The sequence below is a fragment of the Microcebus murinus genome, chromosome 12 (assembly GCF_040939455.1).
Source record: "Microcebus murinus isolate Inina chromosome 12, M.murinus_Inina_mat1.0, whole genome shotgun sequence".
NCBI lineage: Eukaryota > Metazoa > Chordata > Mammalia > Primates > Cheirogaleidae > Microcebus > Microcebus murinus.
In genome coordinates this window covers 64,647,513-64,675,332 of record NC_134115.1, presented here as the reverse complement: position 1 = coordinate 64,675,332, position 27,820 = coordinate 64,647,513, and the positions used below count along the sequence as shown (strand labels likewise).

The 27,820-nt window shown below is 37.7% G+C and overlaps 1 protein-coding gene across 5 annotated transcripts; it reads right to left on the bottom strand.

Annotated features, from left to right (window-relative positions):
• Positions 1-1,096: 1,096 nt before the first annotated feature.
• RNF20 (ring finger protein 20) lies at positions 1,097-27,820 on the bottom strand. Of its 5 annotated transcripts, none has more exons than XM_012768948.2 (20): positions 27,629-27,820; positions 26,330-26,484; positions 19,843-20,010; positions 19,575-19,722; positions 19,240-19,422; positions 16,657-16,775; positions 13,979-14,125; positions 13,738-13,815; positions 13,419-13,538; positions 11,151-11,330; positions 10,071-10,206; positions 9,093-9,214; positions 8,596-8,966; positions 7,349-7,466; positions 6,559-6,708; positions 4,645-4,857; positions 3,652-3,777; positions 3,344-3,484; positions 2,430-2,531; positions 1,097-2,177 (listed from the first exon to the last, which is right to left on the bottom strand). In XM_012768948.2, exons 2-20 carry the CDS (start codon positions 26,456-26,458, stop codon positions 2,001-2,003), a joined length of 2,928 nt encoding a protein of 975 aa, XP_012624402.1. In that variant the 5' UTR covers positions 26,459-26,484; positions 27,629-27,820; the 3' UTR covers positions 1,097-2,000. The 5 variants fall into 5 exon arrangements, with proteins under 5 accessions (XP_012624402.1, XP_075864998.1, XP_012624403.1 ...); XM_076008883.1 differs by having other exon boundaries at positions 27,641-27,820; XM_012768949.3 differs by having other exon boundaries at positions 27,695-27,819.

Sequence of the window (27,820 nt, the reverse complement as noted above, 5' to 3'; positions counted from 1 at the left end):
AATCACCACCGTTTTTGGTTATTATCTGAAAAATAACTTTGAGAGGTCACCTTGTATTTCCTGGACCTCGAGCTAGTTGGGATTGAGGTTTCTCCCTGCTCTTCTCAACTAGAGGAACTTCCTCTAAATCCAGCTTCCCATGGATCTAGCGGTTTCTCTCCACAGCATTCTATGCGCCACACAGTCCTCTGGTGCTGGGCAACTGGCTTTCCCAGGCAATTGTCATAAACCCAAGCCACCTGCTGTCCAAGTAGTCTATTTACCCCCAAGCCAACAAAATTATGTTCAACCGTGCCCTATAAGAAGAATGAGTAGCAAAGAGAAAGTATCCTGTACTAAATGCAAACTCACTATGTGTGAAAAGGAGCAGGGCCTAACCCCATCATGGTTGTGTGTATATGTTGGGCAGGGGTATTGAGTGATCCATGACCTCTCTTGATGACCTTGTAAGGTTCTCCAGTTAGACTCATTCCTTAACCCACATCACACAACTCTGTCGAATTCATCACAAATCCCACTGATTATAGCTAGTGACCACAAAAGGACATGGAATTTTCCCTTACCAATTTTCTAGGACAGGTGGTGATTAAAAAAGATCTACTTTGCTAACACTAGGTTGTAAAAAAGAAAAGAAAAAAAAAAAGATCCACTTTATACAACCCTTACCAGAGATATGGAAAACCTCTGGTTTGCTGGTTACTATAAACATAATACAAGAACTCTCAAACTAAAGCACCAGGCAGCATTATATTACCTGAAAAATAAATCACAATCTCTTACCTCCACCCCACCATAGTAAACAATGGAAAAGAATTCAGTAGTCAAATAAATTATTATTATTATTATTTTTTGACTACCTATTCCCAAGTTCTAAGTCAACATCTTTTAGGCATAATTCCTCCTCAGAACAGACTCAACAAAACACCTGGGAGAAAAGTGCTTCAATTAATCAAAGAACTAGACATTTTAAACACAGCCATCTCTTAATCTAAGCTAATTATTTCTGCTCATGAGATCTGATTTCAGAACAGTAGGTATAAAATCAATTAGTAATTACAAAGACAAAAGTTTCAAAGAGAAACCACAAACACAAAAGTAAACTGAATCTTGCTTTAATTGAAGCTTTTGGAGTATAAGGTCCTACAGAAATATTACAGAAAATCTTCTGGAAACAGGGATCACAAAAACCCCCATGGAAAGAAGGATGAGAGTAATTCATAGCTCACCAAGGCATCTCTGTATAGTTCCCAGAGTACCCGCAAGACCTCTTTACCATCTCAGGCCTTTTCTGCGCCCTCTCCAGTCTTGATTTCATTAGAAGACAAAAGGGGCTACATTATTTGAAATCATTCCGGAATTAAGAAATTTAAAGACTTTAAGCAGAACATTCAAAACTTAAATAACTTTAACAAGAAAACTAGCTGACCTTAATAAGTTTCTTTGCTAGTAAATGGGAAATGGATTGAACCATCCTGGACATAATTTCATCAGGGCTTCAAACCATCCAGGGAAGAATGGCACAATTATACCATTTTATAATAATCCAAGTTTATAAAAAGTTTACTACCCAAATCAAGAAAAGTTTGTGTCCATGGCTAGCTTATTTCTAAAAGATCACTTCCCCCCAAATAGTCATGTTTCCACTTTGTTTCCTTCTCTATGTCACAAATACCATCTTGGCTTCTTCAGGAGGAATGAATACAGTGAGCCAGAAAAAGAAAATGTTGAAGTCTAAAAGCAGGAAATAAACAAAGCTGGTAGGGAAAACAAATAAGAGTTGCTTGTTTCTAATTCATTCTAAAACCCAAGATTTGCATTTACCAGTCCTTTCTGCTAAAGTCATCCACCTACTGGAGAGGAGAGCCTCGACATGAAATCTGTGGAAGAAAGGCAGTTGACAGAAAAACTGTCCTGAAGATGACTGTCAAGGAGAGAAGAGGTAGAGGATCGGTGGTTAATGAATAAGTGCCTGTCTAGCCAGCTCCTCTTCTTAACTTGGGTCAACCAATATAGATGCGATGAAAATCATTGGCACCAAAAGCAGCATTACACTTGGGACATTTGCGCTGGCGGGTGTCGTAGCGTGTCTTCACACACTCAAAGCAGAAAACATGAAAACACTTGGTAAGTACAGCATCCTTTTTACGCATGTTACAGCATGGACAGGTCAGGCGTGCCTAAAAAGAAAAAGAAGTCAGAGCTTAGCAACCATAAAGGTTTGTGATCCACACGGCTCTCATATATAAACAAACAACCAACAAGAAAGCCCACAAGGCACTAAGACAAGAGTACCACTTTCCACCACTTCCAAAATAAACAATTCTCTGGTTACTGTCATGTAAAGAAGTGTAGTATTTACTCTCCAGTCCATTCATAGGCCACTTCAGACCTTGACAAAAAACACAAATCACTGAGGCCGTTTTTCTAACCTTATAATCTTTAATCTCCTCCATCAGAATCTCATCACATTTGGGTACATTGTCTGGTTTCTTAGTGGTCTCCAGCTTCCTTCGAAGTCTAGAGATGTCCTCCTGTGGTAGGATAGCATACCTGTTAGACACACTTCCCCAAACCTGCCATTTGGAAGAAAAATAATTGCTCCAACTTGAACTTTCTGTAGTGGAAAGAAAATACTTTCTGTCCTTTCATGTCCAATTGTATTTTAGAATTGTAGAAATGTACAAATGGCAAGATATTTTGTTTCAGAACAGGTAACTATAATCATATCCCCAAATTAGAGCTGAATGTAAGTATTGCCAATTCAGTCCTGTGAAAACACAGTCTAAGAATTTAGAGGCTAGACCATTTTATTTTATGGTAACTAGTTTTAGGCCAAAGGTAGATTGGTTTAAAATAATTTACAAATTTGTAAGAAAGGACAGAAAGGCATCATGAGAAACAGCTGGCAAGACAAAAATAGAGAAATTGTGGGAGAATTTTTAAATCCTCTAATATTGCTACATTGCTACTTCTTTAAAAATTCACTGACTTATTCATTTAATAAATATTTATTTCATGCCTACTAGGTGCTAAGCACCAGAATAGGCTTTGGGAATAAGGCAGTGAAGAAAGCAGACTTGATCTCTTCCTTCAAGGAATTTTTGCATATTAGCAGATCCATATTTGTTTTAACAGCTACGTATACTCCTTGGTAAGGGTGTATAATTTATTTACCAGTACCTTAATGATGGACATTTAGTTTTCAGGTTTTTTTCCTATCACAAAAAGGAAAGTAGGAAATGATATACATTAGACCAATGACTCATTCATCATATGGGTCACTTCAGACCTCAGAAGGTCTACATCCAAAGGTGAAATGTAAAGAAAAGACAACTGTTCTTACCTGGGCTCGTTTGAAATTGAACATATCCTTTTCTTTGGTAACACTGTTCTCCACAATCTCATCTTGAAAATCATGTAGCTTCTTCTGGGCCAACTCCAATTGTGTTTTGAGGTCATCTGCAAGCTGGGCTGCCTCCATCGCCTATATGGGATGTACAAATAACATCATCTTATTACCCTTCTTTCCCATGAGACAAAATATTAACCCAAGTTCAAGGAAAAAAGCAAACCTATTATTTCATCAATGTTACAGTTCTTTGCTCCTCTGAGACTAACCATCACTTTAGATTACAGAGTACTCAATCATACCTTGCGTTTATTCATCTCTAAGGCTTGCGTCCTAAGACCCAATTCCTTCTCCCCTGTGCCAATGTTGCTCTGTAACAGATGCTCCTTCTCTTCCAGTTTCCTTACTACCTGTAACTGGGCATCGACCTTTGAAGAAGAAAATCAGATTTTTTTTTTTAACAAAAACGGAAGACCAAAACAAAATAAAAAAACAAACACCTGACTATTCTCTGTTAATCTGTGACCCACAAAATGCAATGTTAGGAATCTCAAACTACTACGGATTTTATCCATAAACGCTTTAAAGTACATCAAGGCTACAAAAGTTGAAAGCTTCACTTTTAATATAAAATATTGCTGAAGATTCAAATAAGACTGAGAAACCACTGAAAAGATTCTTCTCAAAATTGCCAAAAATAGGGGAATAACAATAACAGATATTTATCTTTTCTGGCCATCCCAATGCTTAAAACCTGGCAATTCATACCAGAACATATAAATTATGGCTTAAACAAAGTCCAAGCATATCTCTTTCAGAATGGCTAGAGGTTCTAAAGCAGTCTTTTTCTTGAAAGTGGTGCACAAAGTAGAATCAAACAGCATCAAAGGGTAAAAAGTAAAATCATTCACACTCACTTCCTAACCCCTCACCCATAAACTCATCTCAATATCCAGAGGTTAACCATTCTCAAAGTTTATCACATAGCCTTCCAGAAATTTTTAAAATACACTGCACTTGCACACACACACATTTTAAAACAAAAGAGATAACAGAACAAATCACTATTTTTAGACAGTTTCACATATTAGCAAATCCATATTTGTTTTAACAGCTACACTGCACTCTTTTAGAGATATACAATTATAGGGATGTATAATTTATTTACCAGTACCTTAATGGTGGACATTTAGTCATCAGGTTTTTTTCCTACCACAAAAAATGCCACATCATTCTTTTACATGCAGAAAGCACCCTATTTCAACAGAATAGAAAGCTCTATTCATCCTAATTACCTGAGTCTTCAGAGTCAAAACCTGGTCTGCCAGCTCCTCCTTCTCTTCTTTAAGCAACTTATGGATCTGATTGGACTTGATCCGCTCTGACATGAGCTTGAAATTTGCATCATCCTTCTCCCGCAACTGCTGCATCAAACGAATATTTTGCTCCTGCATGTCTTCAAAGGCCTGGCCTGTGACATCCATCTCAGATAGAAGTGCTTCTTCCTCCTAAAATAAACAGGGAGAGACTTCATTTTAAAGCAATCTTCTAACTCCAAAGAATGAGCACAGGAAACTAAACTTTCCCTCTGTTCATTTAGATATAAATTAACTTAGTGATAGAAGAGACTTAGTTTTAAGAAGCTTAGTTTTGCCACTAGGTTAGTCCTAGGTATACAGAAGAAGTCCTATTAAGCTGAAATCACTGGCACCAATTGTTGATTTAATACTCATTAGTGGATCTGTACTCAAAGACAGTTAAAGCAGATATTATACATACCTTAATCTAGGCAAACTGATCAAGCAGCAGCTGATTAAGAGAACCTCTATAATAAGACTTACATTTTTCTCTTACTTTTCCACAATTAAAATACTGAATTTAATCTACAGATTTCCCTGCACTTGCAAACATCCAAAGTGTCATAGCAATCTGATAGGCGACGAATGGTATCTAACAATAGCTTTAATTTACACCTATAAGTGAGAATGAGCATCTTTTCATATATTTAAGAGCCATTTCTATTCTTTTATGTGAACTACTCATATCTTTTGCCTATTCTTCTACTGGGCTGTTGGGTTTTTTCCCTATCATATTTTAGAGATTTCTGTATTAGAAAGATAAGCCCCTTTGTGAGAAGAATGAAAAATTTTTTTTCTTTTTTGTCATTTAATCTTTTGGCTTTGGTAACAGTGTTTTCTGTTGTGGATTGTTTTTTTTTGCCATGCAGAATTTTTATGTCCTTTTTTTTTTAATAACTCAACATTACCATCTTTCATGTTTTGTAGCCTTTGATTAATAATTAGAAAGATCTTTTCTACTCCAAATTTATAAAGGAATTTACTTGTTTTCTAGCTTTTTGATGGAGTCATTTTTTAATACCATATCTATGATCCATCTGGAAATCATCCCAATGTAGAGTATTCAAGTACGTATCCAATTTTTTTCTAATACCATTTTTAAATTTTTATCCCACCACATTTAACAGCCTTCCTTTTCCCCACTGATTTAAGACTATATCTGTAGCATACGTTAAACACCCATGTGTACTTTGACTTCTTTTTGGAGTTTCTATTCAGTTCCAATAGTCTGTTCAGTAGTCCCAAGCTATTTTACCTACTGCAACTTCATGTTTTAATACCTGGAAAAGACCCTTCTGCTTTTCTTTTTAAATTTTCCTCATCACTCTTATTTACTTTTCCATATGTACTTTAAAACTAGTTTGTCTAGTACCAAAATAAAAAATAAAACAAAATTTTATAAATATGCATTAATACAAAATATCTAAGCATATATGTATATATAAAAATTTATATAATTACATATTTATTTATAAGCATAGTTTTCTTAGTTTCATATATTTATAATCATAATGTATGTAAAATATTCTATCTTGATTTTCATTTTATACTCATTATATCCCTTGATTCCAGGTCAGCAGAGAAAGAACAGATCCTTAATAAACAATGTCACAATGTTTGAACAACTGTCTATCCATTGGAAAATAAAAGTAAATTTCCTGCCTCACAAATACATAAAACAAAATAATGACAGAAAGAAAGATTCCAATGTAAAAACAAACAAAAAACATATAGGAGAAAAAAATATTAACAAAAAAAGACTTGAATGAAAGAGCAAATTTCACTGGCAGTAACTTACTCACAAAGTAACATTTACTTAATAAGTCAACTAAATAAAGAAAGTGTGCCCACCTGCTTGGCCATGGCCAGTTTCTTTTGCAGGTATTCTATCTGCTCCTCTACTGCTCGGATCTTCCTCAAGGCATCTTCATCAGCCATTTTTTTGTTCTCTTTCTTCTCCTTATCTTCTAGATCCTTGAGTCTTTGCCTTAGATCTTCCAACTACAGGAGGAAAGGAACCATACAAAAACAAAGAATAAGTTATTTACACATTTTCAAAAATCAATTAATACTGTGCACAGATGGAGGGCCCATAACACCAAAAGAACCTTTACAGAAGTATGGAACAAAATAAATTATATATATCACATTATAACATTGGAGGTTTTATTTGGGCTTTTTTTTTTTTTTTACTGTCCAAAAGGTGTATAACATTGTTTTAACATCACTCCATTCCAACATTAAACACTTCTTGAGCAACATTTTTTAAGGAGTACACATCTATCTTTCTTTAGAATAGTGGTTATCACCCTTTTTTCTAGACCCCCAAATTTTAAAAGTATATAAAATTTCTCCCAAAAATAATGAGAAAAAGAGAATCATTATAGCAATGATTCATACAGGTCAAGCAAGGAATAAAGCGTTTGTAAGCCTACTCCTAATTCCAGTAATTCTGATGTAATCTTACCATCTTGTGAAGAATCTTAAAATATCTACTTTAGATGGCCTTTGAAAGAGTAGAAAATGTTGCAGTTAAACACTAACTTTAAAGATAAAAGAAACTACCTCCTTGAGAAGTATGAAGGAAAACCCCACAAATGAAGATTTTAACCATAAGGACAGGTAATGGCAGACAGATTACCTCTGCCTTAGACTTCTTTTCAGCTGCCATTAGCTGAACTTTGTCTCTCTGTTCCTTTGGGGCAGAGCGGTACATATCTAGCAACAGCTTCATCTCCTTTTGGCTTTCTTGTGCCTTCCTATGACAGTGGTGGGAGAGAGAGGTGAACAATGTAATGAGAAAACAGGGCATCAGAGTAAGGTAATTTTGAATTGAGCAGTATATTTTAAAAGTTTTATTTATACTTTATATCACACCTAAAAGACAAAATTTTATAGACTACCAAGAGACTTTTGGATATACTTAGAAAGTACAGAAAAGTAAGCTGTATAAAAGAATCATTTCCCCTTTCAGACAAAGTTCTCTAATAACATTACAAAATAGACATCTGCCTATTGCATAAGCAAATTTCTATGGTCCCAATCCTTAAAAACTCAGATTCGGTAGGTCTGGGATGGCATCCAAGAATGTCTTTAATAAGTAGCTCAGATGATTCTGATACCACACTTATTTGACAGTTGAATAATTAATCATCAGCTGAAGAATAAAACATCTCTTACTAAATTATTAAACCTCTTAACTATACTTTTATATACAATTTCAAGCATTTGAGCACAGTGGTCCATCAAATACAAATAACAAAGCATCAGCTATTAAAAATGAGGAGCAAGAAGTAACCAGTAACTGCGTTCTATTGTAGAAGTTATTGGTTATGCAGGAAGAAAGGGGCAATATATGAGGTTATGACAAAGATAATGTTTCACTTGGTTAAAGGTCTATCCTACAGTTCCAGTGCCTGTAGGAGTAAATCTAAGAAATCTCTTAAAAAGATCTGGCACTAACTAGTTAACTATCAAGCAAATAGATCAGATACTGTTCAAGTTACAGTGATACATACGTGCTCCACTTAGTATAACTGTAGTTATAATTAATGTCAGCAATCTGCTCAAATCCAAGAACGACCAGTAGTTAATTTCCAGTAATTCTCAGGAGTATTACTCTAATCATGACATCTCTTCCTTTAATTTGGATTCATGAAAAATAAGGCTACAATGACCAGATTTACTGATACCTAACCACCGAACCAAACTACACAATGGTCATGCAGGCCATCCTGGCTATACACTTGACCAAGAGCTGACACCACATTAATTGTGCAATTTAAAATATTACAATAATCAGACAAGAAATGCCATCAACCAAACATTTCATGCATAATGTCCTAACCTTAGCTTCTGAATCAGAAACACTCTAAATATTGCACTTACTTGAGTTCAATCTTTAATTGTTTGATAATTTCTGCTTCCTTTTTCCTTCCATCATCATGTTTGCCTTTCTCTTTGTCCTTAGCAGAATCTCTCTCTTTTTCTGACTCTTTTAGTTTCTGCTTCTCTCGTTCTCTCTCCTTTTCCTTCTCCCGTTCTCTTTCTCGCTCCCTCTCTTTCTCTCTCCTTTCTCTTTCTCGCTCTTCTTCATCCCGTTTGGACTTAATTTCATTAGCATCCTCCTGAGCTGCCTTCGATGCTGAGGACTGGGTGGATAAGTCCTCAGAATCTTGTTTTAGTTCTGTAGGCTCGTCCTTAGCATCCTCAGTACTAGACTGAGACTGAAGGAGGGCACTGCCACTACGCAGACGTGTCTGGAAAAATAAAGAAAAAGAAAAGAAAAACACACATCACGTATGGTAACCACATTGTTTACCTCATTCAAAAGCAGCTTTATAACCTTAAGAGCAAATAATACTTATTCTACTCCTCCAGGTTACCTTGTTCAGGTCAGACTGGGCTTCTCTCAGTTTCCGCTTATACCTAAGGACTTCCCCTTTCAGCTGGTGATTGTGATTCTGGAGGCTACTGATGAGGTGGCGCATCTCCCGGTTGATAGGGCCTTAAACACAGCAATAGCAATATTATAAGGAACTGTGACAGGACAAAGGCACAAAGAAACATCAGGAACCACTGAGAAACAGGGAGAACTACCAAAAGAAACAGTCTTTCTCAAAAAATGAAAACAAAACTGCTCAACTGGAGTTAAAAAACAAACATCCAGGATGTGAACCAAAATGTGGGTTTGAATTACAGGATTTAAGGCACCTAGGACTACTGAGTTCAAGTTAGCATTAACAAATCCTTGGGAATGTTAGGTAGGAATACAGAGGAAGGGAGAGGAAGACATATTTTGTCTATGATAGGAAGATATAAGAACTGACCAACCAGAGAAAGATAGAGAAACCACAAACTGGTGATACAGTCAAGGCAACAAACAGGGTAAATGAGAGCATACACACTAAGGGGTTTCATGTGTCCTCAACTGACTTGGGGCTCATTACCATCTAATCAGCATAGCAGTTTTGATCCCCCCCATGGGCTTTCTTAAAGGATTATGGGAGGATGCATGCACACTGATTAAAAGTTATATAAGAGAACCTGTGAATCACCCAAGGGCAGGAAGTGAAAACTCCACTTAGAAGAAAAGAAGGGCAGCCTCCTTTCTAAAATCATGTGTATACTAAAAACTCAGGGTTGCCTCCACTGGTGGAGATAGACCCATGCCCTCTGTGGAACACACTGTGCTTAATAAATCTTGCTGTGTGGCTTGTTTACATCTGTTTGGCCTGCTCATTTATTCCATGCTCATTTATTCTCAGTAATCATTCTTCGACACTGAGATAAGAACCAGGAAACACATGTTGTGTCTTTCAAGGAAGGCATAAAACTGCAGTGTGAAATGAGAATAATTATACCTGCTTGTTCATTGGCAGCAAGGGTCTGCTCAAATTCTATCCTCAGCATCTCATACTCCTTGCGGACCTGGGCCAGCGTATCTTCTAGCTGGATCACTTCAGTCCTCAGCTTCTTATGAAGACTAACCTCATCTCGCTACATAGAAAAAGGAATCAATCAAAACCTCTTATAAAAATGTGGAAATGTGATATTTTATTATTCTTTCTCTTAAATTTTATTTATAAGGATCTAAAAATAGAAAAAGAAAATGCCAAGAAAAGGATGTATTACTCTGAAAATTTCCAGTTCAATCAATACTTAACACTAGATACCTACAATATACTGATTTGGAAACTGACAAGAAATAAAAGAAATAAAGGAAATGGTCCCAACTCTGAAAACATTGCAATTTAGTTGGAGAACTAAACCATAAAAGAGCATATAAATATATATAAAGTAGTATTCAATTCACTGGTCAGGCATATATTAAAAGATCACCTACTATAAACATTACATTATGGACTGTGGAAGATACAGAAGCAAATATATGAATAATAGTTTCTATCTTTAAAAAAAAAACTATCGACAGGTACCATTATATGCTATAATGTCATGGAAGTAGTGATGCTGCCTCTACCCACTATTTTCCCTTATATACACAAGCTCCAGCCATGATAAACTATTTGTCATGCTCCCTTACATTTTTACACTTGCTGTTCTCACTGCTGGAAATGCCCTTCTCCTACTTTTAACAACCAGTAAACTTGTATTTATCCTTAAGATTCATACTTCACTTTCTTATGTGGAATCAGGAAGGTTCCATAAATTAGATGGTCTGTCTCCTCTATCACCGCACCTTTTCGATATGCTGCTACTATACCACACTGCATTCTAATGGATACTATTCTCCCACTACTATGGAGTAGAAGATCCATAAGAGGAGGAATTCTATTATCTCATCTGTGTACACCCACCATCTAACAAAGACCTACAACCACTCTATAAATGTCTGCTGAATGAATGAGATTAACTGCACTTGAGAGAATAGAATTGTAAAATTTGAAGCAGAAAAGCTCATATACAGAAGATAAGTCTGTTACCTCAATGAGCTCAACCTGGCGCTGATGGGTTCCCCTGGTGCCATGAAGCAGGGTCCGAGCCTCATCCAAGTGTGCTTTCAACTGTAGGCTCTCATTGTATAGGACAGAGAACTGTGATTGCATGCAGCGATATTCTGGAGTTTCCTTAACCACTTCTTCCACTGCACTCCGCAATTCCACCTTAGGATGGCCCACAGATAAGAAAGTCAGAAGCAAAATTTAGTATCTGTGCCTCAGATGCTAGACAGGAAATAAAATTTTGAACTCACTGATGTCCTATACAATTCAAATTATTTTTATAAAGATTATGAAGTCTATCTACTCATTCCTCTAGTTATATAAAATCTACCCCAAATTAAATTAGCCCACCTAAGAGGTGGCACCTGGATATGCTGTATTCTTCTTCCTCAGAATTGTTTTGATGTGTTTTACATTACATGTCAACCTGAGCCACTAGACAAGTCTTATTAAATCTGTCAGATGCTAATTTTAAAAAAATAGTTGAGAAGCCTAGTAACTAACTTGTTCTCTTCATTAACAATCACAGAGAAAAATTTTTTTGGCAGGGTATCAAAATTAATTATGCTTCTCCTAAGCAACTGTTTGCTTTAATCACTCAAACACTTTAACTGATTTAACTTAGGGGTTTTTTTGTTTTTAATTTTTCTGTTCAAACATCTTAATTCTTATCTATTTACCTAGTAACAAATCAAATTATAAAAATACAGATGGCTATGACTGAAAGAGGGGTGAGCAAGACTTCCAGAATCCCCTTGCTTCCCCTAAGGATGTGAGGAGAAAATTCTTCTGGACAGGTTTGAAAACAACAGGATCACATTACTGTGTTTCTTTCTCTGTTTTGGCAGCAAGAAACTGCAGAGCCAAATCTGTGGATCCCTCTGGCAATTACTGACACGTGAGTGGTCCGCCTTGCCACAGCATATGGATGCCCCTTGCATCATCTTGTATACAAGCCCCACTTTTTAATCCTCACTCAATTTTATCCCACTCCTCAATTTTCTCAACAACTCCTAAGTCAGAGCACCATGATTTACTCTTTGAGGTTGGTTTAATCCTTTCTAGAACAATGCAGGGTACAGACAGTAAGTAAATATTTAAATAAATAAGCAGATATATCAACAAAACTTACATTTTTCTCCCCCTCCCAGCTTTATTAAGGTATAATCAACGAATTAAAAATTATACATATTTAAGGTACACAACATGATGTTTTGACATACACGTATACTGTGAAATGATTACCACAATCTAGCTAATCCAATTTTTCTACTACCTCAGTTACCTTTTTTTGTGTGTCAAGAACATTTAAGATCTATTCCCTTAGCATATTTCAAGTACACAATATATTTTTATTCACTATAGTCACTATACATTAGATCTCCAAAATTTCTTCACTCTGCATAACTGAAACTTTGTGCCCTTTGACTAACATCTCCCCATTTCCCTCTTCCCTGGTAACTACTATTTATCTACTCTCTGCATCTGTGAGTTTGACTTTTTTTGATTGCAGATGTAAGTGACATCATGTAGTTTTCTGTGCTTGGCTTATTTTACTTAGCTTGTCCTCCAGGTACATGCACGTTGTTGCAAATGACAGGATTTCCTACTTTTTTAAGGCTGAATAGTATTCCATACATATACAAATATATACATACATACGCACGCACGCGCACACACACACACTTGTTTTTTATCCATTCACTATATATATCTTTCACCTCCTTGGTTAAATTTATTCCTAAGTATTTTATTTTTTTCATGCTATTGTAAATGGTAGTTTTCTTAATTCCTTTTTCTGTGTAGTTTATTGTACTGTATAGAAATACAACTGATTTTTGTATGTTGATTTTGTATCCTACAACTTTACTGAATTTGTTTATAGTTATAACAGTTTTTTGGTGGAGTTTTTGAGGTTTTCTATATATAAGATCATGTCAGCTGCAAACAGAGGTAACATTACTTCTTTCATTCCAGTTTAGAGGCCTTTTATTTCTTATCCTTGCCTAATTGGGTGGCTGGGACTTCCATTATATTATGTTGAATTAAAGTAGTGAAAGTGGATATCCTTGTCTTTTTCCTGATCTTAGAGGAAAGCTTCCAGCTTTTCACCACCAGATAAATGTTAGCAGTGAGCCTGTCATATATGGCCTTAATTATGCTAAGGTACATTTTGTCTACACCAAATTTGCATCCGAGTTGATCAGCAAAAAGTCTGATTTTACTGCCCTTCAAAGATGTGTCTCTTACCTTCAGCTTTTCATTTTGTGTACTGACTTCCTCAAAGTCCTGCCGAAGTTTCTCCAGCTCACAGAGACGATTCTGAGCCAACTCTTTGTTCTCCTCAAGCTCTGCATTCATTTCCTCAAACTGGAAGGAAGCAGGAAAATAACAAAATGAGAGTTAAGAAAAAGGGTTATTAAATCATCCCCATCACTAAGCTTCCTATCTTTCCTGATTCACTCTTACAGCAAAACCCCTCTTTGCCAAGTGTGAACACAATCCTAAGTACCTAGGCACAAGGCCTGACACCAAGTCAAAAAACATGTTCTGAGTCACTGGATTTTACCTTCCGGGCATTGATAGTGATTGTGCCGCCATAGAGACTGCTCCCTGCTCCATACACCTTATAACCTTTCGAATTCACCTATAGAGAAGACAAAGATTTTTCAGGGAGAGACCCTAAGACTTTATTATCAACATACTTTCAAAGGATCAGTTTTTTCCCCAACCACCTCTCCCCAAGTTGCTTCTTTCTGAGAAGACTCCTTAAAATGATTCTAGTCTCTATACTATAAAAGAGCACTGACCCGTTCTAGGACTTCTGCTAAGTGTCGGTTAAGTCGCTGTTCCCTCTTTCGAATTTTGTCAATATCCCACTGCAGGTCATCAATCATGGACTCCAAGACAGATACTCGTGACTCAGCTGTCTCCACTTTACTCTGCAACTTGGAGAACTACACCCCAAAAACAGGCATTCAGAAAAATACAGCAAAAAAAAGACCTAGTTAGAAAATGAATGACTTAGTTCTGGGGCAGTTACAATCATGAAAACTATAAGTCTGAAGTCTATAAGAAGTCTTCACACAAGGAAAAGACCACTTAGTAGGCAATAATTTGCTTACCTCTGAAAAGCACCATTTCCTAGACAGACCACAAATCCATCAAAAATGTGTATTTTTTAAGAGAAAAGATAGTATCTTTCATTTTATCAGACAAATATTTTAGAACATAAAAATTCAAAAAAGACAGTTATCTTTACACTCCAAGTTTCTCTCCCCACACTCCCATAAATGATAATTGCGATACTGTGTTTCCCCAAAAATAAGACAGGGTCTTATATTTATTTTTCCTCAAGAAGACACCCTAGGGCTTATTTTCAGGGGATGTGTTATTTTTTTTTAAGTACGGTCCAACAATCTACATTTATTCAAATATAGTTAAATCATCTTCTTCTGGAACATCATCATAACTCTCCAAACCCCGAATTCCATCCTGAATTTCTTGCGACTCTATTTCCTTTATAACCATTGGCCCCAATCTCTCATGTCAAGCAATAGAGCTCTCATGGGGCAGATGAGAAGGGCTGCTCATCTTCTTTACTACTCCACAATGAAATGCATAGGTTGTGCAGATACGCTGCGTAGCCACGCTCATCACTAGGTCTTATTTTTGGGGTAGGGTTTATATTGTGCAAATGCTTAGAAATCCTGCTAGGGCTTATTTTATGGGTAGGTCTTATTTTCGGGGAAACACGGTAGAACAAAAGGAAAATGTCCATTTTCTTTTTTAAGCCAACCCCAGAGCAATCTAGAATTGGATACTATAATATAAAGACAAAAACGTTTGCTGTTCTCTGTTTATTTAGGAGCTACACACTAGCTAACACTATTTCGTGTTTTAATTACAAAACAGTTACATGTTCACATTAACCTATATGTGCCCTTTGTGTTGGTTGTAAAATATGGCCCCAAAATTCTTTGATAGTACTCACATCAAGAGGTAGAGACTTTGTTCATTCTTCTTGAAACTGGGTCAACTTTAGTGACCCAGTGGAAATAGCACTATATAACTTCAAAGCTATGTCAAAAAGGCCATACAAGTTCTACCTAGTGTTCTTGGGATTCTCAATGGAAGAAGTCAGCCACCATGTAAAAAGCCCAATTCCCTGAGACTGCCACGCTGGAGAGGCAACCTGGAGGCATTCCAGTGGACAACTAAGGTGAGCTCCCAGCAGCAAGCAGCACCAGTCAATCATAACAGTCACCTTGGACATCAACCCAGGTGAGCAAAACAATGTGCCTCCAGGTTAGCAATGCTATCTGAGATTTGGGAAAGGGCTAGAAAAGAAAGACCTTTCCATCTTGGTAGCACCCAGTTTATATTTTACAACATGGCAGAATGTTATTCCTCCTACTGCATTCCAATTTATTCATAAGTACTGCTATATTCTAAGTCCTTTGAAGGTCCATGAGAATCCACATGACTTAATAAACTCCCCAGATGATTCTCATGCAACCAGCCCAGCATGAACCTTAACAGTAGAGTTTAGGAAACAAGAGCATATGAGGAACATGGGCTTTGACGTTAAATAGACCTACATTCAAAACACAGTCCATTACTCTCTTTGTGGTTCTTAAAAAACACACACACAGAGAAACACACACACATAGCTCAATCACTTTCTAGCCACGAGTCCTCAGACCAGTCACCAACCTCTTTGAATTTGTTTCCTTCGCAGTTAAGTGGGATTATTTTACCAACAGAGATAATATTCATAAAGTGCTTAAATGCAAGGCACTAAGTAAATTGTAACTATTAAATTAGTAATTAGCATGAAAAGTCAATGGGCAAATTATAGGAGGTCAAAGTTCCGTAGAATAGCCTTTGAAATAAACCAAAATGATAATCAGGAGTATTAGAAGAGTCTTATTAAGGCCCATCATCACTTTATCTTGATTATTTTATATAAATAAATAAATGCACAAATTTTGGCATGGTTTGATCATGGCAATATTTGTGCCCAAGTTTACACTGAAAATTCACATTCTTCAGGTTTCCAAGACATCATCAATGCAGTAGTTTCTAGTTAGTCATTCTGTACTGAATTTTTACCAAGCCATTCCTCAGTAACACTGTATTAATACATGGTCTTTTATCCTTGGGTAACTCATTATTTGGAGGTTTGGAGTTTTGTTGTATTTTGCAAGATTCCATATGATGGCATTTTTTCCCTAAATACTAAGATTCTAAAATGTCTATTTAAACAGAAGGGTAGTCAAGGGGAAATAATGAATTATTCTCTTCTTCCCTTAACCTTTCCTCAGATTTTGATTTCTCAGAGCTGGCTGCTTTAGCCTGGTCTGCATGCCCTTCAATATAAAAATAGGCCTTCTAGAACAATGGAACCTTTAAAGCACTCAGAATTCTGAGTCAATGTCTGCCAGAGGCCACTAGAAACAGCCACCTCTCCTTTCTGGGCAAGTACCTCCTGAGACATGGTGCGATGCTTCTCCTGAAGGAGGTCTGTCAACTCCTGTAGCCGCATATTCTCTTGCGCAAGAAAGGAATTCAGCTCTTGCACTGCTTCGTCCACTATCAGATTATCTGGGAAAGAAGAACTGTACTTTAATTTAGTATCTATAGTATTAAATTTTAAAACCGTGTATTCCACCAAAGCATTAACATACTATCTCACTTCCTTTTCCTCAGAACTTCAAGAATAGGCTGGTTTTTTATATACAGGATACTTATATTAAAAAAAAAAAAAGTAGTAGTAGTAGGCTGGTTTTAATCACCTCATATGACAGATAAAGTACCCAGAGGTTAGATGACTTGCTTAAGGAAATGAGTCAACTTGCAGCCTACAACACCTAACTCCCATCCCTTTCTATAAGGCCAAAATGCCACAAGAAAAGAAATCGAGGTTCTATAACTTTACTCATATAAGACACAAACCCCCCACAAATTACATTTCAGAATTGAAGACAGAGGTATCTCTAATCAGTATCAGACCTAATAGCAATATAATTCTATTTCACAAGGCTGTCACAAATTCCTACTACTAACACCAACACGAAATACCTCTCTGTTGGGAGAGAGAAGGGGGGCAGGGAACAGAATTTCCACCCTTAAATAAGCATCTATAAAATCATGAACAATAAAGAGTATAGATTCACTTATCATATTCTAAAACACTATGCTAGGAGCACTCCTGAAGCTCAAAGACCAAAATGTACACTATTTAAAAAACAGGTAAGTAAGTCTAAAGAACTTATTAAACCAAGTAAATATGTTTAAAATTAGAGTCATAAATAGAGTCCAAATAGAGTCCAAATCCAAATGTTATATTAAGTGAAATCATATACTCTCAGGATATATATCACCCTTTAGAGAGAGTTATCAGGAAGAAACTTGTGCTCTTTCATGACACCTCTTGGTATCAATCTTAAAAACAATACGGAATAGGTTGGTCATGCAATAGCTTTTATGATTTTCAATCTAGGACTGTCCATTAGAATCACTAGTGAAATTTTTAAAGTAGACTTATCCCATACCTACTGCATAAAAATCTCCATGAGCAGAGCTAAAAACAATATGCTCAGAAAATTCCTAAGGTGATTCTGATTCATAACCTGAGTTAAAAACTAGGGTCTGAATTTTACTACTCCTCAATATCCTAAGCACTGAGGACAGTACCTAGAATATAATAAACACTCAATAAATATTTAGTAAATTACTAAACAAGCCTATAAATGTAATTCTTTTGAATCAAGGACCAAACATGGGGGAAAAAATGAAATTCCAAACAAGTTACAGTTCATGCTACAATTCATACTTCACATTATCTATATCTCTTAGAAAGCTCAGCTTATCAATGGCAATTGATATTGTAACAATATCTCTCACAATTCAACTAGAGCCAAAAGAGAAAGAAGTATATGTGTATATATAAAACACAGCTTGTTCATTCATTTTTCCATCGACTAAGCATACATTAGATACCAGATGCAAAGCCAGAAACTGAAGAAACAAAGAGTAAGCCAAGGCACTGCACCAAGAGGCATTAGTTTAGCTGAGAACACTCAAGTGAATGTAATATATGAATACAAAAGTCACAGAGGACATCAAACACATTGTTTATAATGCCTATCTTTGAGAAGTGAGATGGGGGTAGTAGTCTACTTTTACGAATTTCTGATTTGTATATTTTAAAACAAATGTCTGTTTTCCTAATAATAAAATACAGAAATACACACACACACAGTAATGGAAAAGCAAAAGAAACTCTTGCCCACTAAATTTTCACAAGCATTCTACATGCCTGCTGTTTAATTTTGTTGATAGTTCAGCCCACTTCCCCTTAAAAACAAAATTACAGAATACAATTCTTGCTTGTCCACCTAATGGTTCAGCCTCTAATACATTCAACTTCTATCTTTCACAAATGAATTGTTAAACATCTTAATGATAATCTGGGAAATCAAATAATTTTGTTTCAAATAGACATTTTTCCATACATAGAATATTTTCTATTTTATCCTGTTAAACATAGAGATCATCTGACAACTCTAAAACCTAAATCAACTTTTTTAAAACATTAGCAATAACAGAAAATGAAAAACAACATAATTAAAAATTGATTTTCTGAAGTCAAAATTCAGTATCTAATAAAACATTTTTAAATAACATAATGGCTTACTTAAAATATTTATCATTAATAAATCAATAGCCTATGTATACCATATAAATATCCAGAAATCAGAGCTATGTCTTAAATCATAAAATTAACTCTGCTGTTTACAAAAGTGCCTAATTAATAGAGTGTATCAGAATGGAGCTGATAAAATCTTTCCTTAGCTTCTTAAAGGAGTGTCATGTGGCTTGAAATGTGAAGCATTAATAAATTACTAACATACTATAGTAATGACATTACCAGTAATGTTGAAGATTAGGATTCCAAGGAATTTAACTAAAAATAAATATGTAAGTTTCCAAACTATAAATCAGCATGCAAAGGTGAGTTCTTATTCCTCCCCCACTACTACCAGCCTCCAGGTTCTTGCCTCACCTCCACTATTTAACTTCCGGGATAGGAGCTCCACTTTTTCTTGCAATTTATCATAGACAGTCACAATCTGGGATACGGCTCGGCGGGAGGACTCCACACGCTCCTGCAGCTGAGATTCCATCTCTTCACTAGAACTGCTGGCCAAAGTAGCAAGGAAAGAGAAAGCTGGCTCTTGCCCTTCCCCTGAGAACACAGGGGGAAAAAAAAGCCCCCAAAATTATAAAACTGGAAATAACAAAAATTCATTTTTTTCTCCAAATGGAGAGCCTCAAAGCAAAGCTCTACTTCAAAAACCCAGATAGCATGAAGTAATAGAACGCCTCACACTCACTCACCTCTCTCTCGGTCATCTTTGCGTTCCTGATTGCTATCAGAGTCTGGTTCTGGTTCAGGCACAACCAGGGCTTTTCTTTCTGTTAGTAGGTCTCCCAAACCCTGCTCCAGATCATAACGTTTAAGGATGATACGGATGTTTTCATCAAACTGGAGAAGGGTAGGTGCAATTATGAAAAAACAAAAGGGTACAACTTTGGAAATGAAGACAGTAGTAAGGAGAACTAAAATGCTTAAATAAAAATCCAAGCAAATAAACAAGTTAGCTACCTGACTCCAGTACCGGTTGACAATCAATAGTGAGGCATCATCAGTGGCCTGTCGTCGTTCCAGTTTTTCAATGTGCTCACGGAGTTCATCTTCAATGGCCTGCCGTTGATCCAGCATTTCTGCCAGTTTGCGATTTTTGGTTTGCAGCGTTCGAATGTCTAACTCCTCCTGCCCCAGGAAACCAATCTTATTAGTCTCCACCAAGAAATTAGACAAATGAATTGTTAAACTCAACAAAGTTACATCACTTTGTGAGTTATTTCCAATGAATAAAGCTATTCATCTAAAAAAAAAAACTTACAAGAAATAATTAAATAAGAAGTAGAAGCAGAAGTGATAAAGGAAGGGGTGCATGATGATATGAGGAAAGAATAACACAAACAAATACACTAGAACCTCAACCAAACTCATCTCGTTGCTCTATTCACACGCACATCCACAAAGTAATGCTACTTTGAGGCTCCACCCCGCTACTCCAATCAATACTATCACCTATCTTCTAGGCACTTTATTCATTCAAGACTTGGGCACCTGGGTCCTTCTCTGTCTATCCCAGTTCCTGCCAAAACATCCAGTCACTTCAATATACTTATACACAAACCATCTAATCCTCAAGCATCTAGGCCGTCAATATTCTGAATTCCTTAACTCCAATGATTATCTCCCCCATCGTGCTTCATTCGTGCATTTCAAAAACCACATCTTAGATTCCTGCCATTATCTGAAACTGTGCTGCACATGAAATCTTAAATTTCAACTTCCCACTCCCTGAATAAACAGCATTTTTCCAGGTATCTCATGCCTCTACCCCAATTTACCAGTCCCTTCACCTATTTTGATCTCCAGAATTTTGAATTCTCTCCTTTGTCCCTTGCAGTCCCCTTCTGTCTATACTATCTTCCGTATCTTGACTATACACTCACGATACATTCCTTCAAACATCTGCCTATCAGCTTCCTCATTTCTCTGCCTTAATCCTTTTCTTCAACTCCTGTTAACAAACTCCAATCTGAATTAATTCAGATTATCTAACTATTCCATTTGTATACCCAGTACGCTGAGACTTCTAGATTAAGTTCATTAAACCAGAAAAAACGATGCCTTTACAAAATGAATTCCTAACCTGAACAGATCTTATAATTTGTCCAAAAATGTTTCTTTAACAAGTGAGCTATCTCCCACTCTCCATCAACGCAATATCAAATTCCACCAAGCCCTGGCCCCTTTTACATCACACTAAGCAGATGGCTTTGCTTCTTATTTCAATGAGAAAATGAAATCATCAGACAGGAAGCTCCTTAATTCTCTATCTCTTTGACCCATTCATACAACTCATCAACCTATGCACACATTCTTAAAACCTCAACTTGTGCTCAGGATCCTGTCCTCTTCTGTTTCTACAAACCCCTCACTGCATCAGTAATTTCACTCTTATCAATAGCTCATTCCCCAGGACAACCTGGGGAGGAGCCAGGTAGCGGGGGGGAATATCACAGACAACGAGCAGCATGTAGAAAGGTTTATGTTCTTACTTTACCCGGAATTAATGAAATTAATGAAATGAATATTTTTAAGTAAAAACTATATATAAGACCACCAATTGCATGTTTCACTTTTATTTTCTGTCTTTCATTTTGGGTAAAACATTCCTGATAATGCCAGGGTAGTCAATAGTTTCCCCACTGTACCAGTTTATTAATACTATTAATTATCCTCAAAATATTCTCTGAACACTGCCTTCCCCTTCTTGCTTTAACTGAAAACTGCATGAGAATACTGTTTCCCTGCAGGCTTCTCCAGTCATGGCTATTTCCCTCCCACATCCCTTGAAGCCCTTGGTAGATGAGTGTCCTCCTTATTTTCCACTGCACTTCCAGGCCATTATCCCCCCTTCCTCTCTAAAACCTCCTAGCTTTGAAGCTCATGTATTTAGTCTATACCACCTGTCACCTTGCTTTGAGGAACTCATCTATAATTGCCCACGTCTTTTCCCCACACTTCTCAGAGATTTAGCACCTATCTTATTACCACTCTCTCCAGTACTACTCCTATCATAATTCTTAATGATATCAATTTCCATATAGATGATCTTTCCTGTATCTTGGATCATCAAGGCATTGACCTCCTCTCCACTGATGATCTTGTCCTCTACCTCACTGAGTCACCAACTCCTATAATTAGTCTTACATATACCTATATGTCCTCTATAAGCTCAATTTCAAATAACTAATTCTCCACAACTACCACTTTTCCAGCTCACTCTCTTCAACAATTTTCAACCTACAAATCAGAATCTACAAACCATTGGTCCTACACCTTTCCCTGTCCTTCACTCCTCTCACTTCCCCACTTCCGTCTTTACCAAACTTAAATGCCATGATCAGTCATTAAAATCACTCCCTTTTACATGCTTTCTTCTCCTTCCTTCATCATAATTATCTGGTAAAAATCCCAATCCTGGTAACATCCAACTCTCCACCTGCTCCAAGCCTAGACCCATGCAGCTAAATGCAACTAGAAAAAATAAAGCAGCATAGCATGCTAATTGGTTTCACTTTAAACTCATGATCACAAATTCAAGTAGGCCCTAAGTACTGCCTAGCAACCCTACATCTCTCTGGCCCATTCTCTCTTCTAGATGACTACTTCATACCTTCTCCTATCTCTTCAAACCTCCAAAACTTCCTTACCCATCCTCACTTTCAGATGAGTCTTGCTTCTGATTTCACCAGGAAAAAAAACACAAGCAATCATAAGAGAATGCCCACACCTACCTCCCACAACCACAGCTACTGACCTACCTACATCAGAATCCATATCCCCTGCCTGTCTTCTTATTGTTATAGATAAACTGTCCCCCCTCCTAGTTAAGGTCAATTCCACAACTTGTGATTTACATTACAGTCCCTCTCATCTATTCAAGGACATCATAGTAACTATCTCCTCTTTGCTATATCATCAATTTTATCCTCTACCAAATCAGTTCAATCAACAGATAACATGCTGCTTATCTCCTACCTTAAAAAGCAAATAAACAAAAACCTTCCCTTAACCCTACATTTCCCCCTGGCTATTGCCCCATTTTCTTTGTGCTGTTTTACAGTACTTCTCTAAGACATTGTTTCTACCCTCTTTTCCCTAATTTCTTTCCTCTCATATTCTCTTAAGCTCACTGCAATTAGGCTTCCATCTGCATTACATAGGTCTTCTGGAGTCTCCAATGAATTCTCTGTTGCTAAGTATAACATCTCATCCTCCCTTTACTCAACCTGTTGGCAGCCCCTGATAAACTCCTTGAAACATTTTCTTCATTTGGCTTCTGGGACCCTACTCTTTCTTGCTGTCCTCCTACCTGATTGGTCCCTCTTTTTTTGTATCTTTGATTAGGCTCTTCTCATCACAACATGAAAATGTTACAGTGTACCAAGTCTCTGTCCTCAGATCTCTTCTTTGTCTATGCTTATTCCTTAAGAGTCTCTAGTCTCATGGATTTAAATACCACTTATGAAATGATGATTCCCATATGGACAGCTTTAGCACTGATATCTCATTATTAATATCTCAAACTTACATGTTCAAAACCAAATCAAACACATGATCAACACTCCATGACTCCCAAAAATCTGCTCCTCTCATATACCATACTTCCCTAGCTCAGTAGGTAAAAACTCCAAATCCCAGGGTGATCCTCCCTGCTATCTCTCGTACATTTCATTCAGTCCATCAGCAAATCTTGCCAATGCTACCTCCATGGTGGCCCAAGCCACCATGATCCCTCATTAGGATTACTACAAAAACCTCCGGTAGCAAACACTTTTGTGCCACATCTTGTCAGTCTTCCAGATTTCAGCACAGTTGTGGTGGACAGCTCCATTCACACCACCAGTGATCCAACTTCAAACATACTTTATGAGTCTCTTAATCTTTCTGTCCCACAATCTCAACTGACTCATTACAGCAACCTTGAAATGCACAGGAGTTATTGCCTTGAAAGGCAACTTTCAAACAACCAGGGCAGGGATCAATGGATACATGTCTCAGATCCCTACCTTTGGAGAGGTCAGGTTGAGGGGGGAAACTGGGTGACAAAGAATTAGGGAACAATTCTGCTAACTAGACTCCTGCTTATAACCCTTGCTCCTCTATGGCCTATTCTTCAAACATAAATCAGACCGTGTTACTCCCCTATTTAAGTCAGTCCAATGGCTCCTCATTGATCTTCTGGATGAAGTCCAAACTGAGATGAGTACTACGTGCTTCCCATAGAGTATGTGCTTACCACTGTGAACATCACATACCCCACTCTACTATAACAGTCTATTCCTTTGTCAGGGCCACACTACAAACTGAACTATAGGGGCTTTCCTCAGTATAAAGCACAGTGGCCAGCAAATGGCATATGTTCAACAAACATTTATATTTACTAAGTGAATAATAAATGCCTTTGGAGTGCATGACTGGAGGCAGTGCTAAGTCAAAATCACCTCCTGGCAGCATTATAGAGTACTAGAACCCCAGACAACCTCAGAAATGACACTTCAGCCACAACCTATCATGAATTTTCCTATTATTCCAACTCTGAAAAAAAATCAACCTCCCTAAACCTTAGCCTCAAAATCAAATAAGTAATAGATGTGGTTTTTTTTTTTTTTTTTTTTTTTTTGAGACAGAGTCTCGCTTTGTTGCCCAGGCTAGAGTGAGTGCCATGGCGTCAGCCTAGCTCACAGCAACCTCAAACTCCTGGGCTCAAGCGATCCTCCTGCCTCAGCCTCCCCAAGTAGCTGGGACTACAGGCATGCGCCACCATGCCCAGCTAATTTTTTCTATATATATTAGTTGGCCAATTAATTTCTTTGTATTTATAATAGAGACGGGGTCTCGCTCTTGCTCAGGCTGGTTTTGAACTCCTGACCTCGAGCAATCCGCCCGCCTCAGCCTCCCAGAGAGCTAGGATTACAGGCGTGAGCCACCGTGCCCAGCTTATAGATGTGGTTTTGTAATCTATTAAAATGTAAAGTATTTTAACATCATATTCCCCAAAGCAGAGTTCCAAGAAGCAGAATCTTAATCCAGATAAAAATCTGTAAGCTTTTGATGCCTAATGGATATATAACATTATTAGGAGCTTTTTGTGTATAATACCCTAATGAGATTGTAAGCTCCATAAGAGGAGGATAATATCTATTTTATTCACCATTATAGTACCTAGCCTAATAACTATTAATAGCTCATATTTATTGAATAATTACTAATTTTTTTTGTTTGTTTGGTTGATTTTTTTTGAGACAGAGTCTCACTCTGTTGCCCAGACTAGAGTGCTGTGGTGTCAGCCTAGCTCACAGCAACCTCAAACTCCTGGACTCAAGCAATCCTCCTGCCTCAGCCTCCTGGGTAGCTGGGACTACAGGCATGTGCCACCATGCCCGGCTAATTTTTTCTATATATTTTTAGTGGGCCAATTAATTTGTCTCTATTTTTAGTAGAGACGGGGTCTCGCTCTTGCTCAAGCTGGTTTCAAACTCCTATGAATAACTACTATGTTAAAGGCAAAGTTTTAGCCCTTGACAGGGAGTTTCACGCCATCTTCACAAAACCTAATGTGGAGGGTACTTTAATTATATTTTACAGATAAGAAAAAAGAGACACAGGAAGACACAAGGTCCTGCAGCTGGGAAGTGGTACAGCTGAAAGTAAACCCAACGCAGTCTGGTCTCATACTCTCACCCTTCACCACACACTCTCAAAGATTTTGCTACACTGCCTGCCTCTTAGAATCTGACACTGGAATTTTTCAGTCAATGAAAAAATGAATGTCCATCTTCCCACTACTAAATACGTTAACCACAGTTAACCACTTCAGTACGGCGCTCACCGGCGCAAAACCTTGCCCACAGCCAGCACTCATAGTCCGCACAATAGTTTATGCTGTGCATTGACAACGAATCCGTTTTGCTCTTGTGTGATGAGGAAAGCTTTAAAGCACTAAAAGCTTGTTTTACTTTACAGGCAGCTTTACTTGTAAATCAGAATAGGTAACATAGACATATATGTTTTTATTACGTTATTTTTAAATGTTCACAATTTTTTTTGATAAATGAAAAATTAGAAAAGTCATATCACAGCTGTCAGCTAAAGTCAACGCTCGGCTGTGCGCCTTCATATCACAGCTGTCGACTAAAGTCGATGCTCAGCTGTGTGCATTCATCTGTGGCTATCAACTATAGTCGAGGCTTATACTGAAGTGGTTAATGCTGCATCAGGCACTAGTCGCTCAAAAGAATATAAGCACACCTTGAAAACATAGATCAAATATCAATCTACCTCTCCTCCAGAACTGACCACATCATTTCACCTACTTTTGGCCTGTTTTATTTCCCTCTTCTTTTCAAATGGCTTCCCCTCATTCCAGAAGGCTTCGATAAATTTTTAGTTTCAGGTTGCAACTGACAGAAGAAAAGCACACTTTCATGTCATTGTTTCCTCATACCATTGAAGAGACACCCCCTAGCTTAATTGTTTCCACTGTAGTCCCTGAATCTTCAACAGCTGTCTTCTTCTCGGGAGGCATGGATGTGCCCGGCTCTCCTGCTGCTCTTTTATTTCCAATTCCTGACATCTTGGCATAAGATGATAGCTGTTTTCCTGGTGGGAAAATAAGGCAAAAAAAGGTCTTACTGAGATAAGACATGCAAAGAGAACAACAATAAAGAGAGGCCATTTATGATGTAAAATCTAGCAATTTTTTTCCAGCCAACATTTTAAGCTGAATCCATTAATTCTACACCAATACCACCGTTTCCAAATTCTTCTTGGAGAGAAAAAAACTAAATTGTGGAGTAAACATCAAGGCAGAATTCACATGACCATAGATTTCTAAATAGGATGCTGATAAGAAATAAGACAATGGGCAAAGGATGAAGAGACCAAGAATAACTCTCAGGAATCTCTCTTCCTAAAATGCTGAAATCAGAAAAGGACAGTTAGATCATGAGATATTCATCCTACAGTGTTGGAAGAATCATAAAACTGAAAGAGATCTGGGAAATGTCTACTAAGCCATTAATACAGGACATGTCAGTTATCATTTCTGAGCCTCAGTTCCCTAAACCAGTAGTAACTACAGTATATACTTCGTACGCTTATTACAGGACTGGATGATATAATTATAGAAAAAACTTAGAACACAGGACATAAACAAAGCATTCTGAACCACCAGCTCTCCTTTTAAGGCCTGCAGTGTCTCCCCTATTTCCAAATGCTATCCAACTATTCTGTGCAAACTTAGGTAAGTCAGGTGTGGGCGTGAATCCCCAGTTCTACCTCTTAGCTAGCCATGTTGCCTTGGAAAAGTACGAGTTCTCCAAGAGCTTCGGTCTCTTCATCTGCACAATGGAGGCGAATATATTCTTCGTCTGTCCTACCTGCCTCCCAGGGTTTCGGAGCTCAAAGGAGAAGGAACGGATGCTGAAGCATTTTGGCTACTTTAGAAAGCAACCCTGCCACTACCGAGACTATGACCCTACCACCAAGGAGACTACAAAACGACTCTTCTTCCAATTCAAACTCCAAGAAGGGCGTATCAGCCTCAACAACCTGAGTAGGATCTCGCCTGGAAAGAGAAGAGACAGAAGCGAAGCAAGGGCTGCAATCCCACTCTCCTGGAGCCAAGGACCCCAACCTCAGCGTGGCTAGTTGCAGGCCCGGGAGACGGGGGCCCCAGAACTGAAGAGGGTAGAGATTCCCGAGGGCCCGTACAGTCCCGTCACGCCCTAGGTAGGGATCTAACCTGGGATCTAACCTGGGTTCTTTTAACTCGCGCCGCCGCGACGCAGAACGCGCGGCAGTTGCTCACCAAGGCCAGCGCAGCCGTGTTACTTCTCACCCCTGACCCGCGGGGAAGACAGGGCAAAGCTTCCGGGAGGCGGAACCAGGGAGAGGAAGAAGGGAGAGAAAAGAGGAAGTCGCTTCAATCTTGCCC

What these genes read in the sequence shown, in the direction of transcription:
- RNF20 (XM_012768948.2), bottom strand. Translation starts at nt 26,458, where the DNA reads ATGTCAGGAATTGGAAATAAAAGAGCAGCAGGAGAGCCGGGCACATCC. An exon ending in TGCTGCCAATGAACAAGCAG is followed by an intron (nt 9,215 to 10,070) that starts GTATAATTATTC and finishes GCTGTGTTTAAG; the next exon opens with GCCCTATCAACCGGGAGATG. An exon ending in TTTTGACTCTGAAGACTCAG is followed by an intron (nt 3,778 to 4,644) that starts GTAATTAGGATG and finishes TCTTCTTCAAAG; the next exon opens with GTCGATGCCCAGTTACAGGT.